The sequence below is a fragment of the Onychostoma macrolepis genome, chromosome 23 (assembly GCF_012432095.1).
Source record: "Onychostoma macrolepis isolate SWU-2019 chromosome 23, ASM1243209v1, whole genome shotgun sequence".
NCBI lineage: Eukaryota > Metazoa > Chordata > Actinopteri > Cypriniformes > Cyprinidae > Onychostoma > Onychostoma macrolepis.
The window spans coordinates 14,394,689-14,420,534 of NC_081177.1; the positions used below are offsets into that span (position 1 = coordinate 14,394,689).

Consider the following 25,846-nt stretch of genomic DNA (forward strand, 5'->3'; position numbering starts at 1 on the left):
AGAGTTTGTTGTAGTTTGTTGGAAAATCCTTTCACACTGCTCAGACATTCCACGACCAACAAACGCCGATTAAGCATGTTGAGTCGGGTGAAAACAAACTCCAACCAACGCCAACAGGGGTAACACACTGATCCAACAGACTAGTTTGTTGGAGTTTGTTGGCGTTTGTCTGTGCGGTGTGAATTGGCCTTTAAACAGGAATTTGTCACACCAAGAGATGTGTCTATTTAAAATGTATTATTTTAGATATGTGTGTGTGTGTATTATTTTAGATTACTTTTAGATTGCTTTTCACCTAACTTATCACATTGATTTAAATAGGATAATTTTACCAAGTTGATATAAAAATGTGAAGAAAAAGAAAATATTCCATTTGTTGTTACTGACATGAAGTGCATTAAACATTACATTGCATCACGATTTCCCAAATTGGGGTTTGTAAAGAAACTGCAGGGGGTTTGTGAGTTTAATGAAAAGCAAATAAATAATTAAATAATAAAAATGTAAAATTAAAATAAATAATTTTTAAAATAACATCAATCAAAATAAAACATCTACTATAAAAAATGAAATATTCTATTTGTTTACCTGCGTGTCATGTGATCACTAACCAACGCCAGAGAAACGTGAACATGCAAATGTTATACTTAATTATTAACTTATTTCCTTAAATTCTCAGGGGTATTTCAAATAAATTAATATGTTAGGTGAAAGAGGTTCAGCTGACAAAAAAGTTTGGGAATCTCTGCATTACATGTAAATAAGAAATAACATGAATTTGTGCATTTTAATGTGTTTGAAAGACAAAGGCCTTCCAAAGACGTCCATGGTTAAATAACCTACCGAGTGATCATTCAAATAAAAATTAGTCATCAGTAGTTGATGCAATGCTGAAATGTTGAGAAAACACATGTTAAAACTGAAATGATTTTTGTAAATCCATTGGTCAATTGCTTTGGGATTTTCTGTGTAAATACATGACTAGAGACGTGTCTTTGTGTGAATGCCCAAAAAACTGAAAGATGTGTATTAGTGGTAGGATATTTTAGAAAAGAAAATGTAAAATATGAAAAAGTTAGGGAAAAATTAGGGAGAATCAATTATGAATAATTTATCGTTACAGTGTGAATAATATGTAATCATGTAATTAATAACAAATTAGCCTAACTGTAGTCTGATTCCGAGTATTTAATTTAATCGAATTACTTTTGGAATCTGATTACATAATCCAGATTACATTTAATCAGTTACTACCCAGCTCTGTATATAAAATTTGTCATACCACATGACATTAAGTGAACTGAAAGAGATATAGCTATGTAAAAAAATGAGTAGATAATTACTATTTTACTTTCTACTTACATTTCACACACACACACACACACATACATATATCACTAATCATTTATTAATCAAAAGTTTTTACACTGGAAAAGGTACTTGGAAGGTAAGTCTTCCATCTAGTGGCTGTTTAGTTAAATGACAGTCTTTGACCTTAAAATGACAAGAAAATACCATTTTATTCTTTCTACTTACATTTCACACTCACATAAATATACATTACTAATCATTTATTAATCAAAAGCTTTTACAAAAGGTACCAGGAAGGTGGCTGTTCATTAAAATTGCAGTCTTTGACCTTTTCCTGTGTTGCAAGATGCTCTATTACAGGTATACAATTTCCTTTATATACATAACTTTCTAATCTCACCAAAAAATGGTATTTTCTCTGTATTATCATTCTTATTCTTTTAGGTTTTTGCATGAAGAGGTCTCTTTCACTTTTTTAAATTTAGTAAAGATTGCTTGTGTTTATTTATACATACGGTATGTCAGCATATTGAGAGACCCTACAATGTCATTTGAAAACCACAGTTCGTCCATGACTGCATTACATCCTGTTTCGCTCTAAATTTCTCGCAACAAGGTGCTTCAACACGTAACATAGCTTTCACACTCTCGTCAACATTATGAAGGGCCTGTATATACTGCTTTTAGCACAGAGTAAGTCTCTTTCTACTGATCTATTCACGTGTGTTTTTTGTGTTCATCTGCCTTTTATTTCTTTCTATATTAATTTCTTTTTAAATTAAACCTCAATTTCCGTCAGAGTATAGTTTTATTTTTAAGGAGACCAGTGTTGGCATGGTTTGAGTTGTAATACCACCAGTTTTACAAATTGGGATGACATTACTATTATACAATTTATTGGACTACTTTTAGGCAGAAAAAAATAAATAAATAAATTTTTTTTTATTAAATTTGCTATAATGTTAATGCATTTTAATGACCTGAACTGGCATCATCTGAGTCACCTCCTTTTGTTCTCTTGTGAATCTGATTTTTTGTTTAATTTGATATGTAGCATTTGCTCAAAATTTAACTAAAAATGTTACAAATCTTTAAATGCCATATCTGAGCAGACGATGAGAGTTGTAACCACTGTTCTCAGTGGTTGTCACACATTTTATTCTTGTGAATACATAGATTGAACAGAATGACCTGAAAAACTTGCACAAACAGGCTGTTATGGGTTTTAGAATGATTTTAAACTCTTTTTAAATAAAAATGCTAAAATAAATTTAGTTTGAAGAGTTTTACATTCATTTACACAGTTTAACAGATCAATGTGGGAAAATAATTTCAAAGTATGATATAAATAATGCAGAAAAAATAGAGTTACAAATGTTAAAGCAAATAGTGTTACAACCATCCTAGTCCCCCTGTAGTTATGAGAGCTGTTATGAACCTCCTCAAATGGAAATTGTCTTAAAGTCACAGTGAAACGTAAGTAATGACAGATCATTTCTTCTGTATTGTGACATACATCTGAGTGAAACAGATTATCGAAAAAGAAAAAGTGTAGGGCGAGGACTTGGTTCTAACATCGGATATTGATTGGATTTTGAGATGTGGGCGATGCACTTAAAAGTTTAGGCAAATGAACGCAAGCCTCCAGGTGTTACACCCCAGGACTGTTTGTGCGTGTTCTTTCCCCATGTGCTCTGCGTGACCTACACTGTAAAAAATGATTTTAACAGTAAAAAACTGTGAAAATGCTACAGTAAAAACCTGTTAAATGGTTAACGGTAAGTTCCCCTAATACACACGGTGAAAAACTGTAATAGACATTTGAGACAATTTTACGGTGAAATACCGTTCTTGGAAGTGAAAAAGAATGTAAAATTTACAGGGGGAAACCGTAAATTGACGTTCCCAGAATTTTGTTTCTTTGAAATAACTATATTTCTTAATTTTTCTTATCAATTATGTATATTAGGGTTGTATGTTACATCTAATGTTGTTAAATTAATGTTTATTGCATATTTCAGTTTAATGAGTCTCACCATGATGGTGTTTAATGTTGTGTGAATGACACTGTGCACCTTCTATATATGTATTTATTTAAAAGCTGCTTATGATGGGCTTTGGTTCATCATGTGAATTTCTCATCATCACCTGCATTTAGTGGTTATCAGTGTATTTCAAAGGTACAAAACAGATTTCAGTACTTCAATAGGTTGGTAAATTAACATTATATCAGTTAATGAAATTACGGTATTTACCTGTAAATTTAAGTTAAAACCGTAAAACCTAAAATGTTGCTACCGTATTAACCATGCATCGGTAGAATTCCGGCAACCACAGCTGCCGTTTTTTACCGTAAATTTTACGGGATTCTTTTTTACAGTGTAGTTTCTGTCTCCCGTTGATTATGTCATTTAGTTCAGGTGTGTCTATCCTCATTTACCAATGGATTTAAGTCCCCTTCTGTTCAGTTAGTGTTTGTCAGGTCTTAAACTTTATGTTTGTGTGTCTTCTGCCGTTCCTTGTGTGGAATACCCCTTGCGTCGACTGAATTAAAGACTGTTTCTTTGATCTTCATCTCCGTGTCCGTCCCTCCGGCACAGTACCGTGACACCAGGGGTGGCTTTAAACGGACTACATGATTGGAGAAATCCTGTATACGTCATTAGAGAAAAGTCTGTTTCCCTGGAAGTTCCAGTTATGACATTGATTATATTAGGAGGTCAAAACATTGAAAAAAGAGAGAAACAAATGCACAGACGAATTGCTCACAGTAAGATATATAACATGCATTTGGAAAATAAATAGGATGACTTTGTTTCATGCCGACATTAAATTTGTTTGAATAAAACAATACATTTTGATAATCAAATTTGTTTATACAGTGTTTAAAAATTTTAGCTTTTTTTTTTTCTTTAGTAAGTGTGCAGTTTCCGTGTGATAATACAAAGATTCAAGCCACAATTGGAAGCACATTGACCATTACCTGCACCTACAAAACAACCCAGTACCGATTTAACAAGAAGTACTGGTGTGCTGGAGACTCCAGATCCTCGTGTGAAATTCTGATGGACACCGATGGATTCACACACGCTGTGTACAGAACAAGGGCTCAAATCATTGATAGAGTTTCTAGAGGGTTAATTGTTTATATAAGAGATCTAAGATTGGATGACAGTGGAATATACTGGGTTGCGATTGACAAAATCTATTCTGATATAATGACAAGGATACAAGTCACAGTAACACAAGGTAAGACTTTATTTTCATCATGTGCAGTGTGATTAAGCCAATCTAAAAGATAATTTGTCCAGTGCACCTGTAATTGTTCACATTTTAGTCTTGAAAATGGACTTTTATAGTAAGAAATATCAATTTCATTTCAGAGGCTGTAATAAAACCAAACGTTTGGCCTCTCAGTTCCCCAGAGATGACATGCTGGGGTCAGCCATCTGTGTTTCGCTGTAGGAGTGAGAGAGGAACAGATGTGCGGTACACTTGGTACAGAGTTGGACACCCAAACAACATTGTCCTGCACCATTCCACTGATCTCTATCTCCATTGTTCAAACATCACTGAAGACAGCCAGCTTTTCTGCTCAGCCTTTAATGATGTCAGCAGTCAGAGTAGCGAATTTGTTTCTCTGCAACTACTTCAGTCTTCAGACAAGGACTGTGTTTATCTCATCTCATCAAACGGTGAGTTTAACCTGTACATTAAGTATTTTTTTTACATTGCATTCTGGAATTCTTGATTCTGACTGGTCAGTCGTGCAATGCAGTGGTCAGTTAAGGTGCATTCATACCAAGGACGATAACTATAACGCTAAAGATACAGTTTTAAAAACCATTCTAAATGTCAAAGAATAGCAGCCCACACTGCAACTATAAAGATAAAGGTGAAGAGGAACAATAGGGTTGGAATGACTTCCACGCTGATTTGTCCCTAGCTGACGATGATAAAACCATCGACAGACAATCAGAATTCACTTGACTTTAAAGAGTTTGAACATAGAACAAAAAAAAATAGAACAAAGTGTTGAAATACACACAAACACACACACACATACATATATTAGTATCTCACAAAAGTGAGTACACCCCTCACATTTCAGCAACAATTTCTCAAGGGACAATACTACACAAATGAAACTTGGATATATTTTAGAGTAGTCAATGTGCAGCTTGTATAGCAGTACAAATGTACTGTCCTCTAAAAATAACTCAGCATATAGCCATTATTGCCTAAATAACTGGCAACAAAAATGAGTAGAAAATCACTCTAAGTGAAAATGTCAAAACTGTGTCCAAAGTCTCAATATTTTGTAGGGGCATCATTGTTATTTAGCACTGCCTTAATCCTCCTGGGCTTGGAATTCACCAGAGCTGCACAGTTTGTTGCTAGCATCCTCTTCCACTCCTCCATAATGACATCGTGGAGCTGCTGGATGTTAGACACATGGTGCTTCTCCACCTTCCGCTTGAGGATGATCCACATGTGCTTCATAGGGTTCAGGTCCGGAGACATACTTGGACACTCCATCACCTTCACCTTCAGCTTCATCAGCAAGGCAGTTGTCATTTTGGTGGTGTGTTTGGGGTCATTATTATGTTGGAAAACTGCCGTTCGGCCCAGTCTCTGAAGGCATCATGTTCTGCTTTAGAATGTTACATTACACAGTACATGTTGGAATCCATGTTTCCCTCAATGAACCTCAGCTCCCCAGTACCAGCAGCACTCATGCAGCCCCAGCCATGATGCTATCACCACCATGCTTGACTGTAGGCAAGACACAATTTTCTTGGTACTCCTCACCATCTGAGCCAAACAAGTTTACCTTAAACTCATCAGACCACAGGACATGGTTCCAGTAAATCATGCTCTTGGACACGTTTTCTTCGGCAAACTGTTTTCTTGTGAGCCAGCTTCAGAAGAGGCTTCTTTCTGGGATGACAGCCATGCAAACTGACTTGTTACAGTGTGCGGCGCATGGTTTGAGCACTGACAAGTTGACCTTCCACTTCTGCAACCTCTAAAGCAATGGTTCTCAACCTTTTTTTTCAGTGGGCCGCACTATGTCCAAGTTCAAGTCTCATGGGCCGCATATCATTTACATATGACGTCACCAATGCAAACTATCCAGATATCAAGGTATCTAAATGATTACAATTAGATTTATTATTGTTATTATTATTATAGTATAATTCTACTTACCATTAATGGGACACCTGATGTTGTCGGAGCAGACCAATTTGGTGAAATTCGGCTCAAAAGGAGTAACAGCGCAATGAAGTTGTGACTGTAAGTTGGAGTCTGTAAGACGCGCACGGAAACGTGACTTGATGCGCGTCATTGCAGAAAATGTGCGTTCGCAAATGTATGTAGATCCAAAGATGGAAAGAACTTTTGAACTTAATAATCTGAGGTTTTGTCCAGAGATGTTTCGCCACATTTCTGAAATTGAGGGTGACTGCTGCGCGGTATGGCTGTGTCCTCTTGCCTGAACATCCATCAGTTCATCTTCAAGTGTGCAGCGGGGCAAACCGAAAGTTGCAGCCAAGTCCTTGATTTTTTTCCACAGGGAAAGTGAATGGCTCTCTGATGAAATGCCCTGCAGATTTTATTTTCTCAAAATCCGAAAAACGAGAGATGAATTTTTCCTGCATTTGATTGACAGTTTTAACAAATCGTTCTCTCTGTTGTATGTCCAGTACATCACACGAGTCTTTCAGAAGTGGAAAGTGAGTTAAATCACCATCTTTCAGTTGTGCAGTGTACAGTCCTAGCTTCATTTTGAAACTCTCAACACAGCCCAACAGGTCATCAACATGTTTTCCGTCACCTTGAAGTTGCAGGTTCAGCTTGTTTAGGTGAGCTGTGACGTCTGCAAGAAAAGCAACGTTTGTTTTCCACACATTGTCTCTCAAGACTGGAAATCATTCTCCCTCACCGATGTCATTAAGAAAGTGAATTATCTCGGGGAGTACAGCCAGAAAGCGATGCAAGACTTTTCCCCGACTTAGCCATCTCACTTCACTGTGAAGAATGAGGCCTCCGTAGGCACTGTCCAGTTCGTCCAACAACACAATAAAACGGCGGTGCATTAGAGGCCACGCTCGAATGAAGTTGACCACCTTGACCACAGTGCCCATAACCTCCAAGTAGTATCAATCAACTAACTTGCTGCATAGTGATTGCTGGTGCACAATACAGTGAAATGCCAACAAGTCAGGGGAGATTTTTCGCATTTCAGCAACGAGACCCTTGTGTTTTCCCGTCATTGAGGGCGCACCGTCAGTAGTGATGGAGACAACTGAGGATGCCAGTATATTCATGTCTTTGCATGCTTCACTAAGTGCTCTATGAATGTCCTCGCCCCTTGTTCATTCATGAAGCGATTTCAATGCCAACAAATCTTCTGTAACCTCAAAAGTCTCTGAATTCACACATCTCACCCAAATGCAAAGCTGAGCAACGTCTCCGATGTCTGTCGATTCATCCGCTGCCAAACTGAGTGCTGAAGCAGTGGCTAGCTTAGTTTTTAGTTGTTCTGTCAAATTCTCAGACATTTCAGAAATTGGACGAGTAACTGTGTCATTGCTGAGCTGTAAACTTTTTATCCTGCGAATGATCTCGCTGAATCTCACTGAATGGTTTGCCGTGTTTGGCAAGGAGCCAGGAAATTTTGAACGTTGCTAATGTCACGGCCTGAGACACTTTTAAGCTAGCTCGCATTGTATTCTGTTCAGCAATGGCATTTTTTTCAAGACTAGCTATCTTGAGAGCTCTTTCCTGAGGTCCAGGTGGATATTTCTGGTCAAAAGTTGCATGGGTGGTATCGAAATGTCTTTTGACATTGTAAGTTTTGCATACACCCAGTATTTTACTACAGAGCAAGCAGAAAGACTGTCCATCTCGCTTGTTGACAGCAAACTGATTCTTCCATTCTTCAAGCACTCTCCTACCTTCACTGCTGATGCTGCGACTCTTCTTGTTTGCATGCGTTCCTTCATTAGTATTTTCCTCACATCTTTTTTCTCCTCTAATAACAAATTTATCCATTTTGATCGTTAATTGATGACTGTTTTAAATCTGCCAGAGCGCGCTTGTAATTGTGTGCGTTAACTGTGTAATTGCATGTTCATAGTTGCGTCAGTACTGCGCATATCTGAAAACAGTACATGATCACCAAAATTATTTTATATGACAAAAAATAAATAAAAATTTTGTTCTAACTTTTATTTGTTTAAAACACTTAAAAAATAAAATATGAATTGTAAAACTATACTTTAATTAATTTTAATTTTTTTTTTTAATGTTGTCAGCATTTTGGGCCGCAGGTTGAGAACCACTGCTCTAAAGCAATGCTGGCAGCACTCACGCGTCTGTTTTTTGAAGCCAACTTCTGCACCTGACGCACAGCACGAGGACTCAACGTTTTTGATCGACCCTTGCGAGGCCTGTTCCGAGTGAAACCCGTCTTGGAAAACCTCTGTAAGACACTGGCCACTGTACTGTAACTCAGTTTCAGGGTGTTAGTAAGTAAGTAAGTAAGTAAAATTTATTTATAGAGAAAATAGCCTTGCAGCCGCGTTCTGTACAACTTGTAATCGATCCATAGAAGATTTGTTCAAACAAGTGTACAGAACATTGCAATAGTCCAACCATGTAGACATAAATGCATGAACAAGCATCTCCATCTCTTTTTTTGAAACCAAAGATCTCATCTTCGCAATGTTCCTAAGATGGAAAAAACATGAACAAACTACAGATTTTACATGACTGTTCAGACAAATGGACCTGTCAAAAATGACACCCAGATTTCTTATGTCACTGCTATCAGATGATGATAGACCCCCAACAGCCTGCCTAATCTTAGGAGTAATGTTGTCAGGGGCAATAATCATCACCACTTATTAATGGATGCCAAACAATTCTGTAGAAGAGACAGTTTATCTAGTCTATCAGGACTAAAATAAATATATAATTGGATGTCATCGGCATAACAGTGATAAGATATTTTAAACTACTAATAATCTTGCCAAGAGGAAGCATATACAAACTAAACAGCAGAGGGCCAAGCACAGAATCTTGTGGCACACCACAGGACAGAGGAACAGAGTCTGACATGTGAGTTCCTACGGACACAGAAAAACTCCTATCAAAAAGATAGGAGGATAACCAATCCAGAGCTCTCCCAGAAATGCCCACTAGAATGCAATCTAGTAATCAAAATGCAGTGATCAACAGTATCAAACGCTGCGCTAAGGTCTAACAAAACCAGCACAGAGCATTCACCAGCATCAGCAGCCATCAAAATGTCATTTGAGACCCTAAGGAGGGCAGTTTCAGTTGAATGGTTTTTATGAAAGCCAGATTGAAATTTATCACAGATATTATGAGCCTCCAAAACCGTATTTAACTGCATTGCCACAACTTTTTCTCAAATTTTAGAGATGAAAGGCAATTTAGAAATAGGCCTGTAGTTATTAAATGATGTTGCATCAAAGCTACTCTTTTTCAAGAGAGGCTGAACAACAGCATGTTTAAAACACCTAGGAACCTTGCCCAGCCTAAGAGATAGGTTTATAATTGAAACCAAACACGGGCCAATAGATGTAATAGATTTCGTAAACAGAGATGTAGGTAAAATATCCACAGAGCTTTGAGAAGGCTTCATCATACCCACTAACTTAATGATGTCATTTAAGGAAATAGGACTAAAGGAGTCCAAAACTGACAGTTTTTGTCGGGTAACTGTAAAAGGATTTGCTGATGATGCAGTATTTGCACTAACAGCCATAACCTTGTCAACAAAATGAGACAAAAAATGATTGCAGTCATTATTGGAAAACACAGGGACAAGAGATGTAGTAGGAGAAACAATATTGTTAACAGTTTCAAACAAAGTTTTAGGATTCCTTTTGCAGGCACATATCAGTTTCATAAAATAAGATGCTCTAGCATCCTTGATCATCTCATTTAGATCTGACAAAAGCTCTTTAAGATGCAGGCGATGGACTTGGAGCTGAGTCGCTTACCATAGACGCTGTCTTCCGACAAACACGTCTAAAACTGCGAATGGCATCATTTATCCACGGAGTGATATTAACAATAGGGGTTTGTCGAGTTTTAAAAGGAGCCACTCTGTCCAGTAGCAGGGTGCAATGTTCATTAAACGACTGTACAGTAGCATCAATGTCATTTGAGATAAGAACTGAGCTTGAATCAAAAGCGGCTGAGAAATTCTCAACAGCAAGCTGGTTAATCATGCAAGAACAAGATGCTCGCTTAACAGGCAGAGGATCCTCATAAAAAGCAAGATCAAATAAAATGCTTTTTAAAACCACAGCAAGTCCTCCACCGCGGCCTGTGAGTCTAGGCGTGCTGATAAAAGAACAATCCACAAGACAGACCTCGATCAGATGACAGAACTCCATACTCCTTTGCCATGTCTCAGTCAGTAACATAAAATCCAAGTTTTTGGAAATAAATAATTCACTGAGCAAAAATGACTTGTTTGAAATTGAACGGGCGTTAATCAAAGCCATCCTGAGCGGTGCAGAAACCACACCTGACGCAGAAGGCAAGGCTCGCGGCAGCGCACTCAGGTGTTCAGCGCATATTCCGTGACCAGATGTAAGTTTTCTCCGGGGCAGAGGGATCAAAACCCTGGGGACGTCCGGTAAAACCAAGCAAAGATACGACGGTCCGGAGCCATCACAAAAGAGTCCCAACTTCAGGAGTCTTTTAAAATACACCTGCCGCCCTGCCCTTTTTCCTCTCCTTCTCCGCCGTTTCTTTGTGCGTCCAATTAGGCCTTCTCCATAGCGGATAGCGGGTGTAGACAGACACATAAACGGGGCAGAAAACTCACCCGGACCATTCCAGGTACATACCCCACCGCACTCCTCCATAGAGGAGCGGATCAGAAGCATCGTTTGGCGATCATACACCCATGCAGTAGACACAACATTTGTGGACAAACTTAACAGCAATATAGTGCAGGAAACTAATAAAACGAGTCGGAGTGAACATCCAGCCACAGCGATCCAGCCATCCAGCCAAAGCCAAACACTGGTGCCATGCCAAAACCGGAAGTTGGTTGGTCAAAGGAATGTTACCGATCTTCTTATAGCCTAGGCCATCTTTGTGGAGAGCAACAATTGTAATTCTCAAATCCTCAGAGAGTTCTTTGCCATGAGGTGCCATGTTGAACATCCAGTGGTCAGTATGAGAGAATTATACTCAAAGCACCACATTTTAACTGCTCTAATATAAGATACACAAATTTGTATAGTCCTGTCAAGCAGACAAAAACATGAACATGATGAATACAACATGTGGCTTTGCATGGTTAAACGACGTATAGCTGTTATCACTTAGGGTGTACTCACTTTTGCTGCCAGCTTTTTTGACAATAATGGTTGTATGTTGAGTTATTTTCAGATTTTTACTGCTATACAAGTTGCACATTGTCTACTCTAAAATATATCCAAGTTTCATTTCTATAGAATTGTCCCTTGAGAAGATACACTAAAATGGTTGCCGAAATGTGAGGGTGTACTCACTTTTGTGAGATACTATATAAGACTTCATTTGCAAAAACCGATAACTCCATTTATTTATTTATTTTTTTCAGAAATCACTTTTTTTTATTGCGCATTCCAAGTAATATCAATCAAACTGCAGTTAGGTTATTTTGATTAAGTAATAATAACTTAAAACAAATACAGGTAATTTCCAAAATTAACGTTCATTGAAAGTATGTTTTTTTTGTTTTGTTTTTTTATCAGCAAAAGCAGATAACTCCAACAGTCGGTTTTTTTTTTTTTTGGAAAAGCAGATAACTCCACATTTCATATTTTAGAGTTTAAGAAAACACTCGTTTAATCTTTGTAGGCCTAATCTCCTCAAATGACAATGTAAATGCCTGACAAACATTGTTGTTGCTGTTGTTGTGATCATAGACTGAGCTTTCCCTCACCATTGTAACGCGCTGCTTTTGCAAGGTTCCGTTGAAACGTACAGCTTTTATTTCAATTTCCTTTTACGCCCTGAAGAAGATATCACAGGTTCATCAAATTCGTAGAAATTATTCATCCTCGATCACTTTTAGTCAGTTTTGACGAAACTTTCTCTCAGCTAGCACGTCTTTTCAAAGTGAAAACAGCCTTGTCACCTGACCTGAATACAGCGCGCTGATTCGCTAAAATGGACGTATCTGCTTCTATTCAAAAACAACAAGGGTGCTTGTCGGCTTCTGCAGTAAACCGTGAACTCGCGATGTCTTGGAAGTGGACAATGCCGGCTTTTTTTTTTTTGACAAAACGTATTTAGGGTTCAGATCGCGTGGAGAATATTGCAGGGCAAACAGCTCTTCTTTTTTTTTTTTTTTGGAAAGTGGCGTTTATCGGTTTTTGCAAATGAACTCTTCATACATGTATAGTGCTGCTTGGAAATTTGCGAACCCTTTAGAATTTTGCATAAATATGACCCAAAACATCATCAGATTTGCATATATGTCCAGAAAGTAGACAAAGAGAATCGAATCAAACAAGTGAGAGAAAAATATTTTCTTTGAGAAAAATGATCCAGTGTTACATATCTGTGCGTTGCAAAAGTATGTGAATCTTTGCTTTCAGTGTGACCCCCTTTTGCTGCAGTAACTGAAGGTAAAGGTTCTTGTAAATGTTAATCAGTCCTGCTCCTGCACAATAACAAGTAGGAACTTCAGTCAGATTCAGTGGCTCAAGTGATAAAGTATTACACTTTAATCCTGGAGTCCTGAGTTCGATTCCATGTGAGGGAGTCGTGGCCTAATGGATAGAGAGTCGGACTTGTAACCCAAAGGTCGAGTCGAGACCAGCAGGGATTGTAACAAAGACTATAGAATACCCAAGACGTGTCACTGGTATAATTTTTAATGGGGGAAAATGCAAAGCTCAATATGGCCGCTCAATTGCAGGAAGCCCCGCCTTCTGAATGAAAGAGCCAATCGCTAATCAGTAAAGTCGGTAGGTGTGTTCGACTTCATGCGGCGCCGCACAGACCTATCGGCGAGAATAGCCGCTTGCAGTCGGGGGCGGAATTGAAAGCGGAGACGTGAAGTCGGACTCTTTCTGCTTCCGGTAGTGATGCTCTCGCGGTGTTTGGAAACTCTTATCACAGATGAAATGAATAACATGCAATATTTGTCAAATGCACAGACGTTTCAGAAATGTTTTCATGGGCAACAGAAACACTTTTTATATACTGCTTAATACAGGGCCATCTGTTCAAGAATAAAGTTCAACATAAACATGTACTATTTAAATACCAATAAGCCTTTATCAGTGTTTTTTTTATTATTATTATTAAATGTGACTCATTATAACATTGTGACTATAGAGTAAAAAAAGCTTTTACTGTTCTAAAAACAGATTTGTGGGCAGTATTTTTTTATTATTATTATGCAAAAATTATACAAAGGTTTGTACAAGCATATACAACTCACAACAAGTACAAAAACAAATAAACATTCATAAGAATATGTAAAGTGAATTCATGCCAGGGGTAAAATTACAACAATTTAAAGTAACAAAAAGCTTCATAGGTTTTTCTTGCTTTTTCTCGCTGGACTGAAGTGAAAATGTTCTATGATAATGTAAACGTTCTTTGCTCTTTTTGTACAATGAAAGTGTTATGGGCTAATTAGTAACTTACAATGTTTTAATTAAATCCACATAAAATACAAAGTCAGTCGTATTATATGTTTATGGTATGACACTCATTTTATGGTATGACATCTGGTACTTAAGTAAAAAGACCGATTTTTATGCAAAGTTAATATTAGGCTAACTTACTTTGCCTATCGCCCATTACAGATCAACTAATATAATCTATAAAGGTGCAAAATGCATTTACTTACATTTGAAAATCGAGCTATTTCATGATATATTTTGGGAATATTTAGAATATAAAAATAATAATACATAAGCCTATATCAGTTATACAGTGGTATTGTGGATGCTGTGTGTCATATGACAAGCATGAGAGATCCCCCCACTCGTGCCCCCTCAAAAATGATGCCCCTGACATACAGAATTATTTGTCAAAATAAATGAAACATGATGAAATATTCATTTTAGTTGAAATTGTTATAGATTACTTCTAGAGATTGCAATGATACATGACATGGTGAAAAATGACTGAATTAATAATACTTAAAGTAGGTTAGGATGAATTTTAAAATTGTGCCCCCTAAAAGCACAAGTGACCCCTGTCTGGTTTTAGTTCTGAAAACGCGAGGCGCACCGCAAAAAAAAAAAGTGCAGTGCGCAGCGGGTTTTTTTTTTTTTTTTTTTTGGTATGTTGCTAGGCAACCAAGGAATCAGATGTCCTGTCAGTCTAATCAAAGGATTATAGCACGAGTACGACGGCGTTTTAGTGCCACCTTAATAAATAAAATAAAAAATCTAAGATTACGAGATTAAAGTCGTAATATTTCGAGAATAAAGTCGAAATTACGAGAATAAAGTCGAAATATTACGAGAATAAAGTCGAAATGTTTCGAGAATGAAGTCGAAATACTACGAGAATAAAGTCGAAATATTACGAGAGAATAAAGTCGAAATGTTTCGAGAATAAAGTCGAAATACCACGAGAATAAAGTCGAAATTTTACGAGAATAAAGTCGAAATGTTTCGATCATTTAAATCGTAGAAATTAAAGTTATAATATTTTGAGAGTATAGCCTATATTGCGCATGCAAATAGCCCGCATTGAGAGCACCGGGAGAAGTTGCCGGGCCACCGGAATTGATCTGAATATTGTTGAGTCCGAGCAGCCGCATCATCTTACTGGGATGTCAATTTTAAGGACTCGCAGAAACAGCTTAATATCAAGAATATGATATTTATTAACAGACTGAACAGGAACAACTGTTTATCTTAACATCAGCTCACACACTCAATCGATATTCCTTTGGGGGGCGCTGTAGCTCTCTTATTTAACCCTTTTTTAATACTACAAATATATGTGGGATTATTAGCAGAAATCATACCATGTGTCATACTCGCAGGGACAGTATGCTTGGAAATAATATTTCATGTCTTCAATTGCATTCGTTAATTGTAGTGCGCCAGCCACCCAATAGCAATTAAGCTTTGTGCTTTTAGTTCTTTTAATATAAAACAAAGTCTCAGCTTTCAAAATCAGTTTTATAACGATTACTTACAAAAATGTGATTTTCAAGCTCTTTTATGTGGCGTGACAGGTCGCTGTATTTATGTGAATCAGTTCATTAAATTATTGTGAAAATTCTTATTAGCTTATTAACGGAACGTCGTGAGATCGCGATGAACTGAAGTGAGTGACAGCTTTTAGTGATTATAGACGGAGCGCTCTTTGCGCGCATTCTACGCTGTTATGACTGTCTCAGAACAGTTATATTCACCTCAGTAAAGAAATTATTGTTTCAAGTCATAATTTTATTTGCCTTGATGTTTCAAAATGACTCAAAATGACTCAAGATTACATTTTCGATTCGTTTCTCGGCAAACCCTATATGCCCTAAGAACGCTTGGAATATGGAACGAGTTGCATGGGATAATTTTTATGAAATTTTAATCCTTTTTGGAAAAAGATTGAAGAAGTTTACAATTCAAAGTGCAAGCTTTTTTTTTTTTTCTTTTTCTTTTTCTTTTGTTATCCGAAAAAAATAAGGTAGTTTAATATGGCTTTAGAACAGCATCAGGTTGACTAATTATTTAGGCTACTTAAGTTGTGAAGGGGTAATAGTTACAATAGCTATAGCTATAATGAGAGAGAGCTAGCGAGCAAAATAAGGGTTACGCGTAAAAGAGCATTATAGTTATTTTGTTGGGGCCCCGTACCTGAAATTTGCTTAGGGCCCCCAAATCACTAAGTCCGCCCCTGCCTACTCCGCAAAAACATCTGTGGCGTCCAAACTTTCATTCCTCACATGTAGCCTGTTTAATTAAACAGCAATAAAACGTTCTAAAGGTTGAAGTGGACTCAAATTTGTTAACATAATTTATATTGTTGTCTTTTCTGCTGTAAACGTTAAGTGACTATTCACAAACTGTTTTATTCATGGTATAGGCCTACTGTAAATGAGGAAATAATTTTTAACGTCTTCCATTCATTATTTGTAGCACGCCAGTCAACCAGTAATCGCAACAATTTTGTGCTTTGTTGCTTTTACACACAGCTCAGCTTTCAAATTCTGCCAGTTTTATAACGAAATACAAATTATAAATGTGTTTTTGCTCTTTATTTCAAGCTTATAGCAAGATATAAATTGAAGGAACATAAGGCATGAAAAAAAAAACAGTTTAGCCTAATTTATAATGAAAATAATGTCTCGTCATTCGTTATTGTAATTGGAAAGATGACTGACTCAGATGCCAAACACATTATTGCAATAAAGCCTACATATTGTTTGTATTTCGCTATAAAACTGACAGATTTTGAAAACTGAGATTTGGAATATCTCCCGGTGCTCCAATTCCGGGCCATCTGCATGAGCAAAAGGCTAGAATAGCCTATATCAAAATATTATAACTATATAATCTTTATTCTCAAAACATTTAATCTCGAAACATTTCGACTTTATTCTCGTAATATTTCGAGTTTATTCGTAGTTTCGACTTTATTCTCAAAATATTACGACTTTAATCTCGTAATCTTAGATTTTTTTTTTTTTTTTTACCACAGTCTATTCAACTGTAACTGTATGACACTATGGTTACCAATGTTTATAGGAAGCGCATTAATATAGAACGTGATTAAACTGATCTGGAACTACCTGTGCAGTTCAACTAATTTAATCAAGACCTGCCAGCCAATCAGAATATTAGTATTAAGACAGACCATGGCATAAACCAGTAAGTTCTATTTTGGTTTCATCCATCCATTAAACCTTTCTCCAATCGTCCTCTGGCGTGTCCACGTGATCTTTAGCAAGCAATTTTTGTAGAACAGTGGTTTTCTTCTTGCACCTCTGCGCACACCATGGTTGCTCAGTGTTCTCCTGATGGTGGGCTCATGAACATTAACATTAGCCAGTGTGAGAAAGGCCTTTAGTTGCTTAGAAGTTACGCTGGGAACTTTTGCAACCTCGCAGTCTATTACACGTTCTGCTTTGGAGTGATCTTTGTTGGTCGACCACTTCTCGCGAAAGTAACAGGGGTCTTAAATTTCCTCCATTTGCATATAATCTGTCTGACAGTGGATTTGTGGAGTCCAAACTCTTTAGAGATGGTTTTGTAACCTTTTCTAGCCTGATGAGCAACATCAACTCCTCAGGTCCTCAGTAATCTCCTTTGTTCGTGACATGATTCACTTCCACAAACATGATCAGACTTTGATAGATCCCTGTTCTTTGAATAAAACCGGTCACGTACTGACATTTGATAGTCATTGTACTGACTGAAAACACCTCTGCAAAGATGGACTCTAATTTCACCTTTAAATTAACTGCTAATCCAAGAGATTCACATACTTTTGCCACTCACAGATATGCAATATTGGATCATTTTCCTGAATAAATAAATGACAAAGAAAATATTTTTGTCTCATTTGTTTGATTGGGTTCTCTCTGTCTACTTTCAGGACTTGTGCGAAAATCTGATTATGTTTTGGGTCATATTTATGCAGAAATATAGAAAATTCTAAAGGGTTCACAAACTTTCCAGCAGCACTGTATATATATATATAATTTGAAGAAATTAAGATTTTTCCGCCCATTTTTACAGCTTGATTATTTTAGACAGCCCTTATTTTAGAATACTCATTGTATTTGTCTATGGCAAAGCTGTATCCATAGACTAAAAAAGATGGACTCCACTTCCTTTCACTGTGGAAAAATGAAGCCATAATGTTACAGAAATGGCTGCTGTCATCTTACACTGATGATATCATTTGGGGCCAGAGTCTGCGCAGAAGTGAACGTGAGGTGGATCAATGTCCTGCCCAAACTCTGGCTGACTCGATCACAAGCACACAATCATGACGCCACATCACATTTTCATAGCACCAAATAACTAACTAAAAGCCAAATTAGGCCAACTTGAAACAATGAACACTTAAACATACATCAGGGTGATTAGAACTACCTAAAATGACAGAAAATGTGTTTGGGAAATATTTATTTGAAGTGTAATTAGATTTTTATTTTATTTATTTATTTATTTTTCTGTCCAATAATTCATTTACATGGAGAAGGCAGGCTTTATGACCTACACTGCAGCCAGCCACCAGGGGGCGATCAAAATGTTTTGGTTTCACTTTTCAGGATGCTGCTACTTCTGCCCCGTCCCAAATGGCACACTTCATGCACAAGTCCATGAGTCTGTAGGATGTCCGATTCATCATTTTAGCTTTCAGAAGGGTGCTTGCAAGCACCTCCTTTGTGGTTGCTATGCCCTCTAACACACTTTTGCTAAGCCCACACTGAGGTTAGCTCCTCAGCAGACTTCTACCCAACAGACAAACAACATTTTGTCACGAAAGCGTGGACTCAGGTTTAGAATGCCATTTGGGACAGGGCCTTCATGTCTTTTGATAACACCACAGACTGCGCTCATTTCAAACTAATGCAACCATCGCCATCTTATCTTGTGTTTTAGTTGAGGATTACAGTGAGAATGAACGTGTGGACATGATGTAACACTTGGTTTTAAGATATCTGAAGATAAACCTCTCTTTCGTCACCAGCTTTCTCTAGCTATGACTGTATAAAAAGCACAACATCACTCTCAACATCCATCCAAACGACAGAGAAATTCCTGAGCTCTGCAACAGTTTCTCATCTCACATGGAGTCAGAATAAAACAATGTAAGTTGATCAGACATGAACAGAAAGTGATTTTTCAACATGGTAAAATTAATCAATTAAAAACAAGACTCCAACAAACCCCTTCTTGAGAACATGCTTAGTAAAAAATATATATATTTATTTACAGAATTCTAAACATTAGTTCACCAAAAATCATTTCATTCCAAACCTATATGACTGATTTTATTTTGTAGAACATAAAAAAAGTAAAAAAAGAAAAAAGAAAAAAAAGAATAATCTTTTCACAGTAGTTCAACACAATTGTCAGCAGGCTAAAAAACTTATACGTTTTGTTCTGTAGGCCATGGTCTGGTTTACCACTCTGGTATGAGTGTCTTCGTTGGATTCTCTCCTCAGTTATGTTTACCATCTTATGTGTAGTGCACACATGCTCAAAATATACATCAAGAAGGCTTAAGGTTCAAGGCAAACACCCCAAAGACATCTGACTGAGAAACACGGTTGCCTCTTCATTACAAGTGTTTATTTATGGTGGGCATGTACACACTTTGCGTTCTGTTTAATTCACATTGACTTAAAATGATATTCCTTGTTCTTATTATCCACAAGGTGTACAATTAATTCAGCCCCAAACTGCTTAATTCATTTTGTAGATATTTTAGCTTTAGGTGTCTCTGTTTGTAAATGTAAAACATGTATATGGACAGACAATCCTCACATTGCTCACATTACAATTAGATATCCACATTAATGAAATTAACATTTTCAAGCATTGCTGGACTCAACTTGTATCCTGTTTTATCCATCAACTCGATTCACTGGGAATGAAACCATGCAAGAGTGAAACTGAAAGTGACCCCTATTATCTAGTCTGCCTTTCCTGAAAGGAAAATATCACACACAATGAGTTATTGTTAAAGTTGTTTTGTGACTTTGATGCCTGGACAATGATCAAGGAACTGTAAAGATTGATTTTTCTCTATACTTTGAAAGTTTTATATATACAATGTGAAAAATAAATAAGGCAAACAAATACACTTCATTTTTTTTAATCATCTATATTTCTACTACCTACAATCTGTTCTTTCATCTTTGTTTATTTTTCAATATATGGCCTTGAAATGTTATGGGCTATTCACTATTTACTTCTTAACACTAGAGTTGCAGTGAGATGCACATATACGTCAAGAAACAAATCTCAGATTTCACAGTGATGATCAACATGATTGAAATATGAACTCTGAACCATAATAGCTTACTAACAGTGATAACAACAGCAGAAAAACAAAAACACATTGATTATTTTTCAATAATGGTGGCCAAATATTTTTCAAGCATTTTTATATTTAAGATTTTTGCAAGTTGTCGGATCGGGTTACATAAGAAAGGATTTCTTGTGCACACCCATCCTGTTTTCCCCAGTCTTCATCTTGCATGTTGTTCAGGAAACACATATTCTGAAGGACTCAGCTTCAGTGCGCGTGAGTAAAAATAACATGTTTTTGAGCTTTTAATCTGCTTTTTTTAAACACTGTTTATCTTAGCATTAAGTTTTAGATGTTTTTGTGTATTTCTGCTAAAAAAAAAAAGAAAAGAAAAAGAACTTCTGCTTAAAGAATCAAGGAAGTTGCTCTTAAATATAAAATATTTACTGCATAAAAACAAAATATAAATGTGCTATTCATTTCTTGTTGAGTATTTAATTAAAAACATTTATCTTTAAAAATTCAAAAATAACACTTTGAAGAGATACGTCTTTTATGCGCCCTCTTAAAGTTTGTAGTTTCTTTTAATGGTTTAAAAAAGAAAGAAATGGTATGACCAAACTCTTGTTCATTTACATGAAATAGCTTCAGTCATTTTCTATAATACATTTTATTCTACATGAACTTGTGGGCGTTAACAAAATGCTATTCATCCTCAACCCAAGAATATCCCTTATAATTTGCTGTTTCACTGCTGTTTTTTTTTTTTTTTTAAGTTCCAGAAAACAAATTACTCTGAAATTGTATTGGGCTAGTTCACCAAATTCCAGAGACTATGGGATTTAAGTGGCTGAATCTCTGTGTTGCTGTCCTCTTCTTGTGTCCTCTAAAAGCTGGGAGTATCAGAGGTGAGTTTGATCCTCATCAATCATTCAGATAGCTTCGATGAATGAATATCATAATATATCAATGACAATAATATCATACACATCTGATACTGTGTCTCTGTCATTTTAAGAAACAAAAAAGGGTAAATAATTGTATGACAAATTTTGAGAAAACGTTAAATATATACACTGTCGAGCAGCAAAAGACTCCACAAAATGTCAGGTACACATTTAACAACAGACAAAGACTAAGATAAACATATGCATGTTTACATAACAAATAGTGTACTTTCTGTCATTGATCTGAATGGCAAATATTGGCCAGTGACTAGTTACTGGGATACTGGAATATACATCAGATTAAAAGTTTGTGATTTGTTCTTCTCCTCAGCCCAATGCACACAGCCTTCTTTTGCATCAAGAAATGTCATTTTGACAGCAGAGCATCTCTCAACTCAAAGTTTCCCAGATGGATCCACTGTAACATTTGACTGTGTGATTGGACACAAGCCAGCCGACTTAAAAGCATCTAAATCAGTTACTTGTCGGGGAAACCAGTGGACGAGGCTGGAACTCCGTTGCACAAGTATGTGCTGTCAATAAATATGTACATTTGTAATTTCCTCTAAAATGCCTTTCAGTATAATCATTTTCTTCAAATATATATTTTTTTAAAAACATCTAATGTGAGTAGTTGAATGGCTCATAGAGGTTTAGTAATTGACACCAGGAAGCATCACAGCGTTGTTTCCTCTTGGAATGAATCTTTACCTTAAATAATAATAAAACAATAAACACTGGTCATTATTTCCATGAGCATGTGAAGATCACCAATTCTAAAGCAGTCAATAATATATTTAATAAATTACAGGAAAATAAATCCCTGTATCATGTAATGAAGCAACACTAAAGATTATTTTTCATTATTTAAAGAGCACCAATTCTAAATCCGTCAATATCTTGAATAAATTACAGGAAAATCCTGTGGAGATCTTGTGGATTTTCTTAATGGGAGATATGAAATGACTGGAAATTTATTTGGTGACACAGCTAAACCAGTTTGTGACAAAGGGTTAGTGAAAATCACTTTCTTTGCGGTGGATTAAATGTGTTTTAAGCCATATGGAATTTAGGTTGTGTGCTGTGTTTGAGTAAGAGGAGAATCATTGCTTTCAGATACATGTTAGCGGGTCAGGAAACAACTAGAACATGCAGAGATCAGGGATGGGATGGCCGAGATCCTCTCTGTGAACGTATGTTAGTTCTTACATTTGAATCAAATATGATATTGAAGAGCACAAAACCATTCCCAAATAAATACCTATTCACCAGGATATGTTTTTCTCTTTAGCTGTGAAATGTACAGCACCTCCAGCCATAGAAAATGGGCAACTTGACAATGAGCCTTTGGAGAGTTATGAGTATTTACAAGTAGTCTCTTATAGATGTAACGGAGGACTTAATCTTATAGGACAATCAACACTTCATTGTTCTGAGGATGGAACCTTTAAACCAGATCCACCGAAATGTTTTGGTAAGTTATGGTTCAAATGCCAGTCAAGAGATGAAAGAAAAAGAATCGGAATCGATAAAATTAAAACGATACCCAACCCTACTTGATGAAATATTTAATGATCAGCACTCTTCTTTTACATAAACATTTTTTCTTTTCTTTTTTCCCAGATGGGTGTCCAACGCCTAAAATTCCTAATTCAAAAAGAACTGGTGGAAAATCACCCCCCTACAAGCTGGGTCACTTTATAGAATACAAATGTGATGATGGCTATACAATGAAAGGAAAAGGTTATATTATATGTAGAGCAAATGGATGGGACCCCGAACCACCACGATGCATTAGTAAAACTGAGATGATTTCTTGTATTAATGCATGACTGCATTCTGTTTGAAAGGATTGACAACAGTAAAGGAAGAGATCGCCCAAAATGAGAGATGTCATACTTACCTGTATTGTTTGTTGAGGAAGACTTATTGAGTCTAACGGACCATCACATTCAAGTATTTCAAAAGACAAAAAAAGATAGAAATGAGTAATAATGTTATAATAACTAAATTAGTTATAATGCATGTTGCTTGTGTTTATCTCCACAGCGCCTTGTCGTTTGCCTGAGTTAAGTGAACATGTCACTTTAAAAGAGAAATTCCACACACATAAAACTTTTCCACATGGATCTAAAGTAACAGTTGAGTGTGTTCAGGGAAATGAGCCAGTTGATGCAACAGTATCTAAAACAATTACCTGTGAGGAAACCAAGTGGACAGAACCGCTCCTCACTTGCAAAAAAATGTACTGTAAGTATTCTGTTTTGATTGCGAGATGCCTTTGTGGTCAGCTTTAGTGTCTTTTGTTCGCTGTTATCAATAGTAGCTTTAACAGGTCATGTTGAATAATAAATTGTATAATACAATTAGTCACACTGTACTGAAATACAGATGTCTGTAAGTACAATAATGAAAGCATTGTGACTTTTACTCTCTTAAACAGTGATACTGATGTATCCATAAAATCCAACAATCAGAATAACCTTTTTGGTTGAACTGTCCCATTTAAGATCATTTTAATAACTCTGTGTGTGTGTGTGTGGATATAAATACCTTTTCACCTGGATATTTTTTTTCTTTAGCAGCAACATGTCAGGCACCTCCAATCATAGAAAATGGGCAAATAGAAGCTGTTTTCTATAAATGTAACAGTGGTTTTTTTCTTAATGGACGTTCATCACTTTATTGTTCTGAGGATGGGACTTTTAAACAAGATCTGCCAAAATGTTTGGGTAAGTTATAGTTAAAATGCCATTGGACAGTAAGAATCTATTTGTCTTTGCTTGTGAGGTTTGTTTTTGTGAAGTTGTGAATAAACAGTGTAGTGATTTATGGAACAAAACAAGTTTTTCTGTTCATCAATGAATCATTTCTTTGCAGTGAAGACAGCTTTGTAGGGCATTATTCTATCTATCGTTTTATGAAAATTAAATTAAATTAAATTGTTTTTCATCATGTTATCTTAAGCACTTCTCTTAAGTGTAACTGGCTTGTAGAATGTTTCTTTTTTTGTCCAACTTGTGTCAAACTAATGTGATAAACATTTATAGTAGCATTGTGTTGGATTGCCGTTGGAGTGTTATTTTTTTTTTTTCCTTTTGTGCATTTAGCATCACAAAATATAGAATTAAAGAGCAGTGTGTAAAGTTTGAATTTACATAAAGTTCTAATTATCAGAGTTAATCATGTATAATGTCTTAACCCACGTGGCAAAAGTATATTTTATACTATCTGAGAACACTTACCTGACATGAAATACCTTCCTCTTCAGAAGGGTCTGTGTGTGATGGGACATGCCTTGGAAAACAAAGGTAAGTTCGAAGCATTCTTGAATCCAACTCTACTCCACAATCCAAAGGACCGATCTGTAAATGAATTGAAATCAATAACAATATTATTGTAAAATATTTAAAACAACTCCTGAAGTTAAAAAAGTACTCATATAAATTAACATTAACCCAAAATGCTGCAACAAATGAAGACTGTAAGTTTATGATAACAAATTAGTTCATTTAAATGCATATAAGCATTTTTGCTAAGTAGCATTAGTTAATTTAAGAGTGTTACCTTTACCTTAATTGCTAGCTTCTAGACATATACTGAGTAAATATATAAACTGTTTTATGAATGTTAGAGTTCCCTATTTATGAGTGTCATTCAAACGTATATTTTGCATCCATATGTAAATTAGGAAAAACACCTGTGCCCTATATGTTTAACTAAATGTCCGAAGACAAATCCAAATTATTATGGGGCCATACACTTCTCATGTGAACTTTTTTTTCTATGAGAAACAAACCGAAGGCTTATTCAATGACTATCTTGCCTTTCGATCTTATTTCAAATCCTGTTCAAAATTCTGCACATTCAACTCTGAATAAACTGCTTTTTGTGGGTCTGTTTATCTTTAAACGAATCCTGCTGTTTGTCTATGACATATTTATATGAGCTATTTAATGAAGTCAGTAGGAAATGTTGCAATGGTAGGAATAATTTAAGCCACTTCTAGATATCTGTCAGTGGTAACTGATTGTTTTGCGAAACATCTAGGTCTTTTTATGATTGGCTTACAGTACAAGGTGCATTGGATAACTTGAGTCATACTCCAACAATGTCACAGATCTCCATCATTACTGCACCAAATTTGAACAGGATGAAGGCAAGATTTTCAATGAGTGACCTGTATCTAACAGTGTTATGGCTTTAGAAGACTTTGAATACATTGAAAGACTACTTTATGGTGATTTTTTTGTTTCTTTTGTTCTTTTGGAAACTTTAACAGCTACTTGTCTTTTATTGTATTGAAAAAAAATGTATCAAAGGTAAAAGTCATACTAGATTCAACTCATTAACTCACATATTTCCAAGTCAATATTACAATAATTTGTTTTTAATTGTTTACTTTGCTTATTTTGTTCATTTTCAGGCATGATAACAACCCTGTATGAAGTCTTCGTGGATTAAATCGGAGACAAAATGTTTTGTGCTTCTTTCAGATATATCCTGTTCATATAACCTATGCACCTCACAGAACAGAGGCACTCTATGTATATTTTATTCATTCTGACACCTTGAGTTTTGGA

General features: G+C 36.1%; 2 protein-coding genes across 3 annotated transcripts; both read left to right on the forward strand.

Annotated features, from left to right (window-relative positions):
* Nucleotides 1–1,930: 1,930 nt before the first annotated feature.
* Nucleotides 1,931–20,388, forward strand: LOC131531842 (uncharacterized). 2 transcript variants are annotated; one of them, XR_009268790.1, is made up of 5 exons: nt 1,931–2,004; nt 4,228–4,560; nt 4,695–5,006; nt 18,942–19,150; nt 19,452–20,388. XR_009268790.1 is itself a non-coding variant. In XM_058762952.1 (5 exons), the coding sequence occupies exons 1-5, from the start codon at nt 1,971–1,973 to the stop codon at nt 19,597–19,599; spliced, it is 948 nt and encodes a 315-aa protein (XP_058618935.1). In that variant the 5' UTR covers nt 1,931–1,970; the 3' UTR covers nt 19,600–20,388. The 2 variants fall into 2 exon arrangements, 1 of the variants encoding a protein (XP_058618935.1); XM_058762952.1 differs by having other exon boundaries at nt 19,030–19,150.
* A 140-nt stretch (nt 20,389–20,528) lies between these two features.
* Nucleotides 20,529–23,351, forward strand: LOC131531844 (complement receptor type 1-like). Its single transcript, XM_058762954.1, has 8 exons — nt 20,529–20,592; nt 21,093–21,224; nt 21,595–21,789; nt 22,179–22,275; nt 22,380–22,456; nt 22,555–22,737; nt 22,887–23,219; nt 23,313–23,351. The coding sequence occupies exons 2-7, from the start codon at nt 21,152–21,154 to the stop codon at nt 23,093–23,095; spliced, it is 834 nt and encodes a 277-aa protein (XP_058618937.1). The 5' UTR covers nt 20,529–20,592; nt 21,093–21,151; the 3' UTR covers nt 23,096–23,219; nt 23,313–23,351.
* The last annotated feature ends 2,495 nt before the right edge of the window (nt 23,352–25,846 follow it).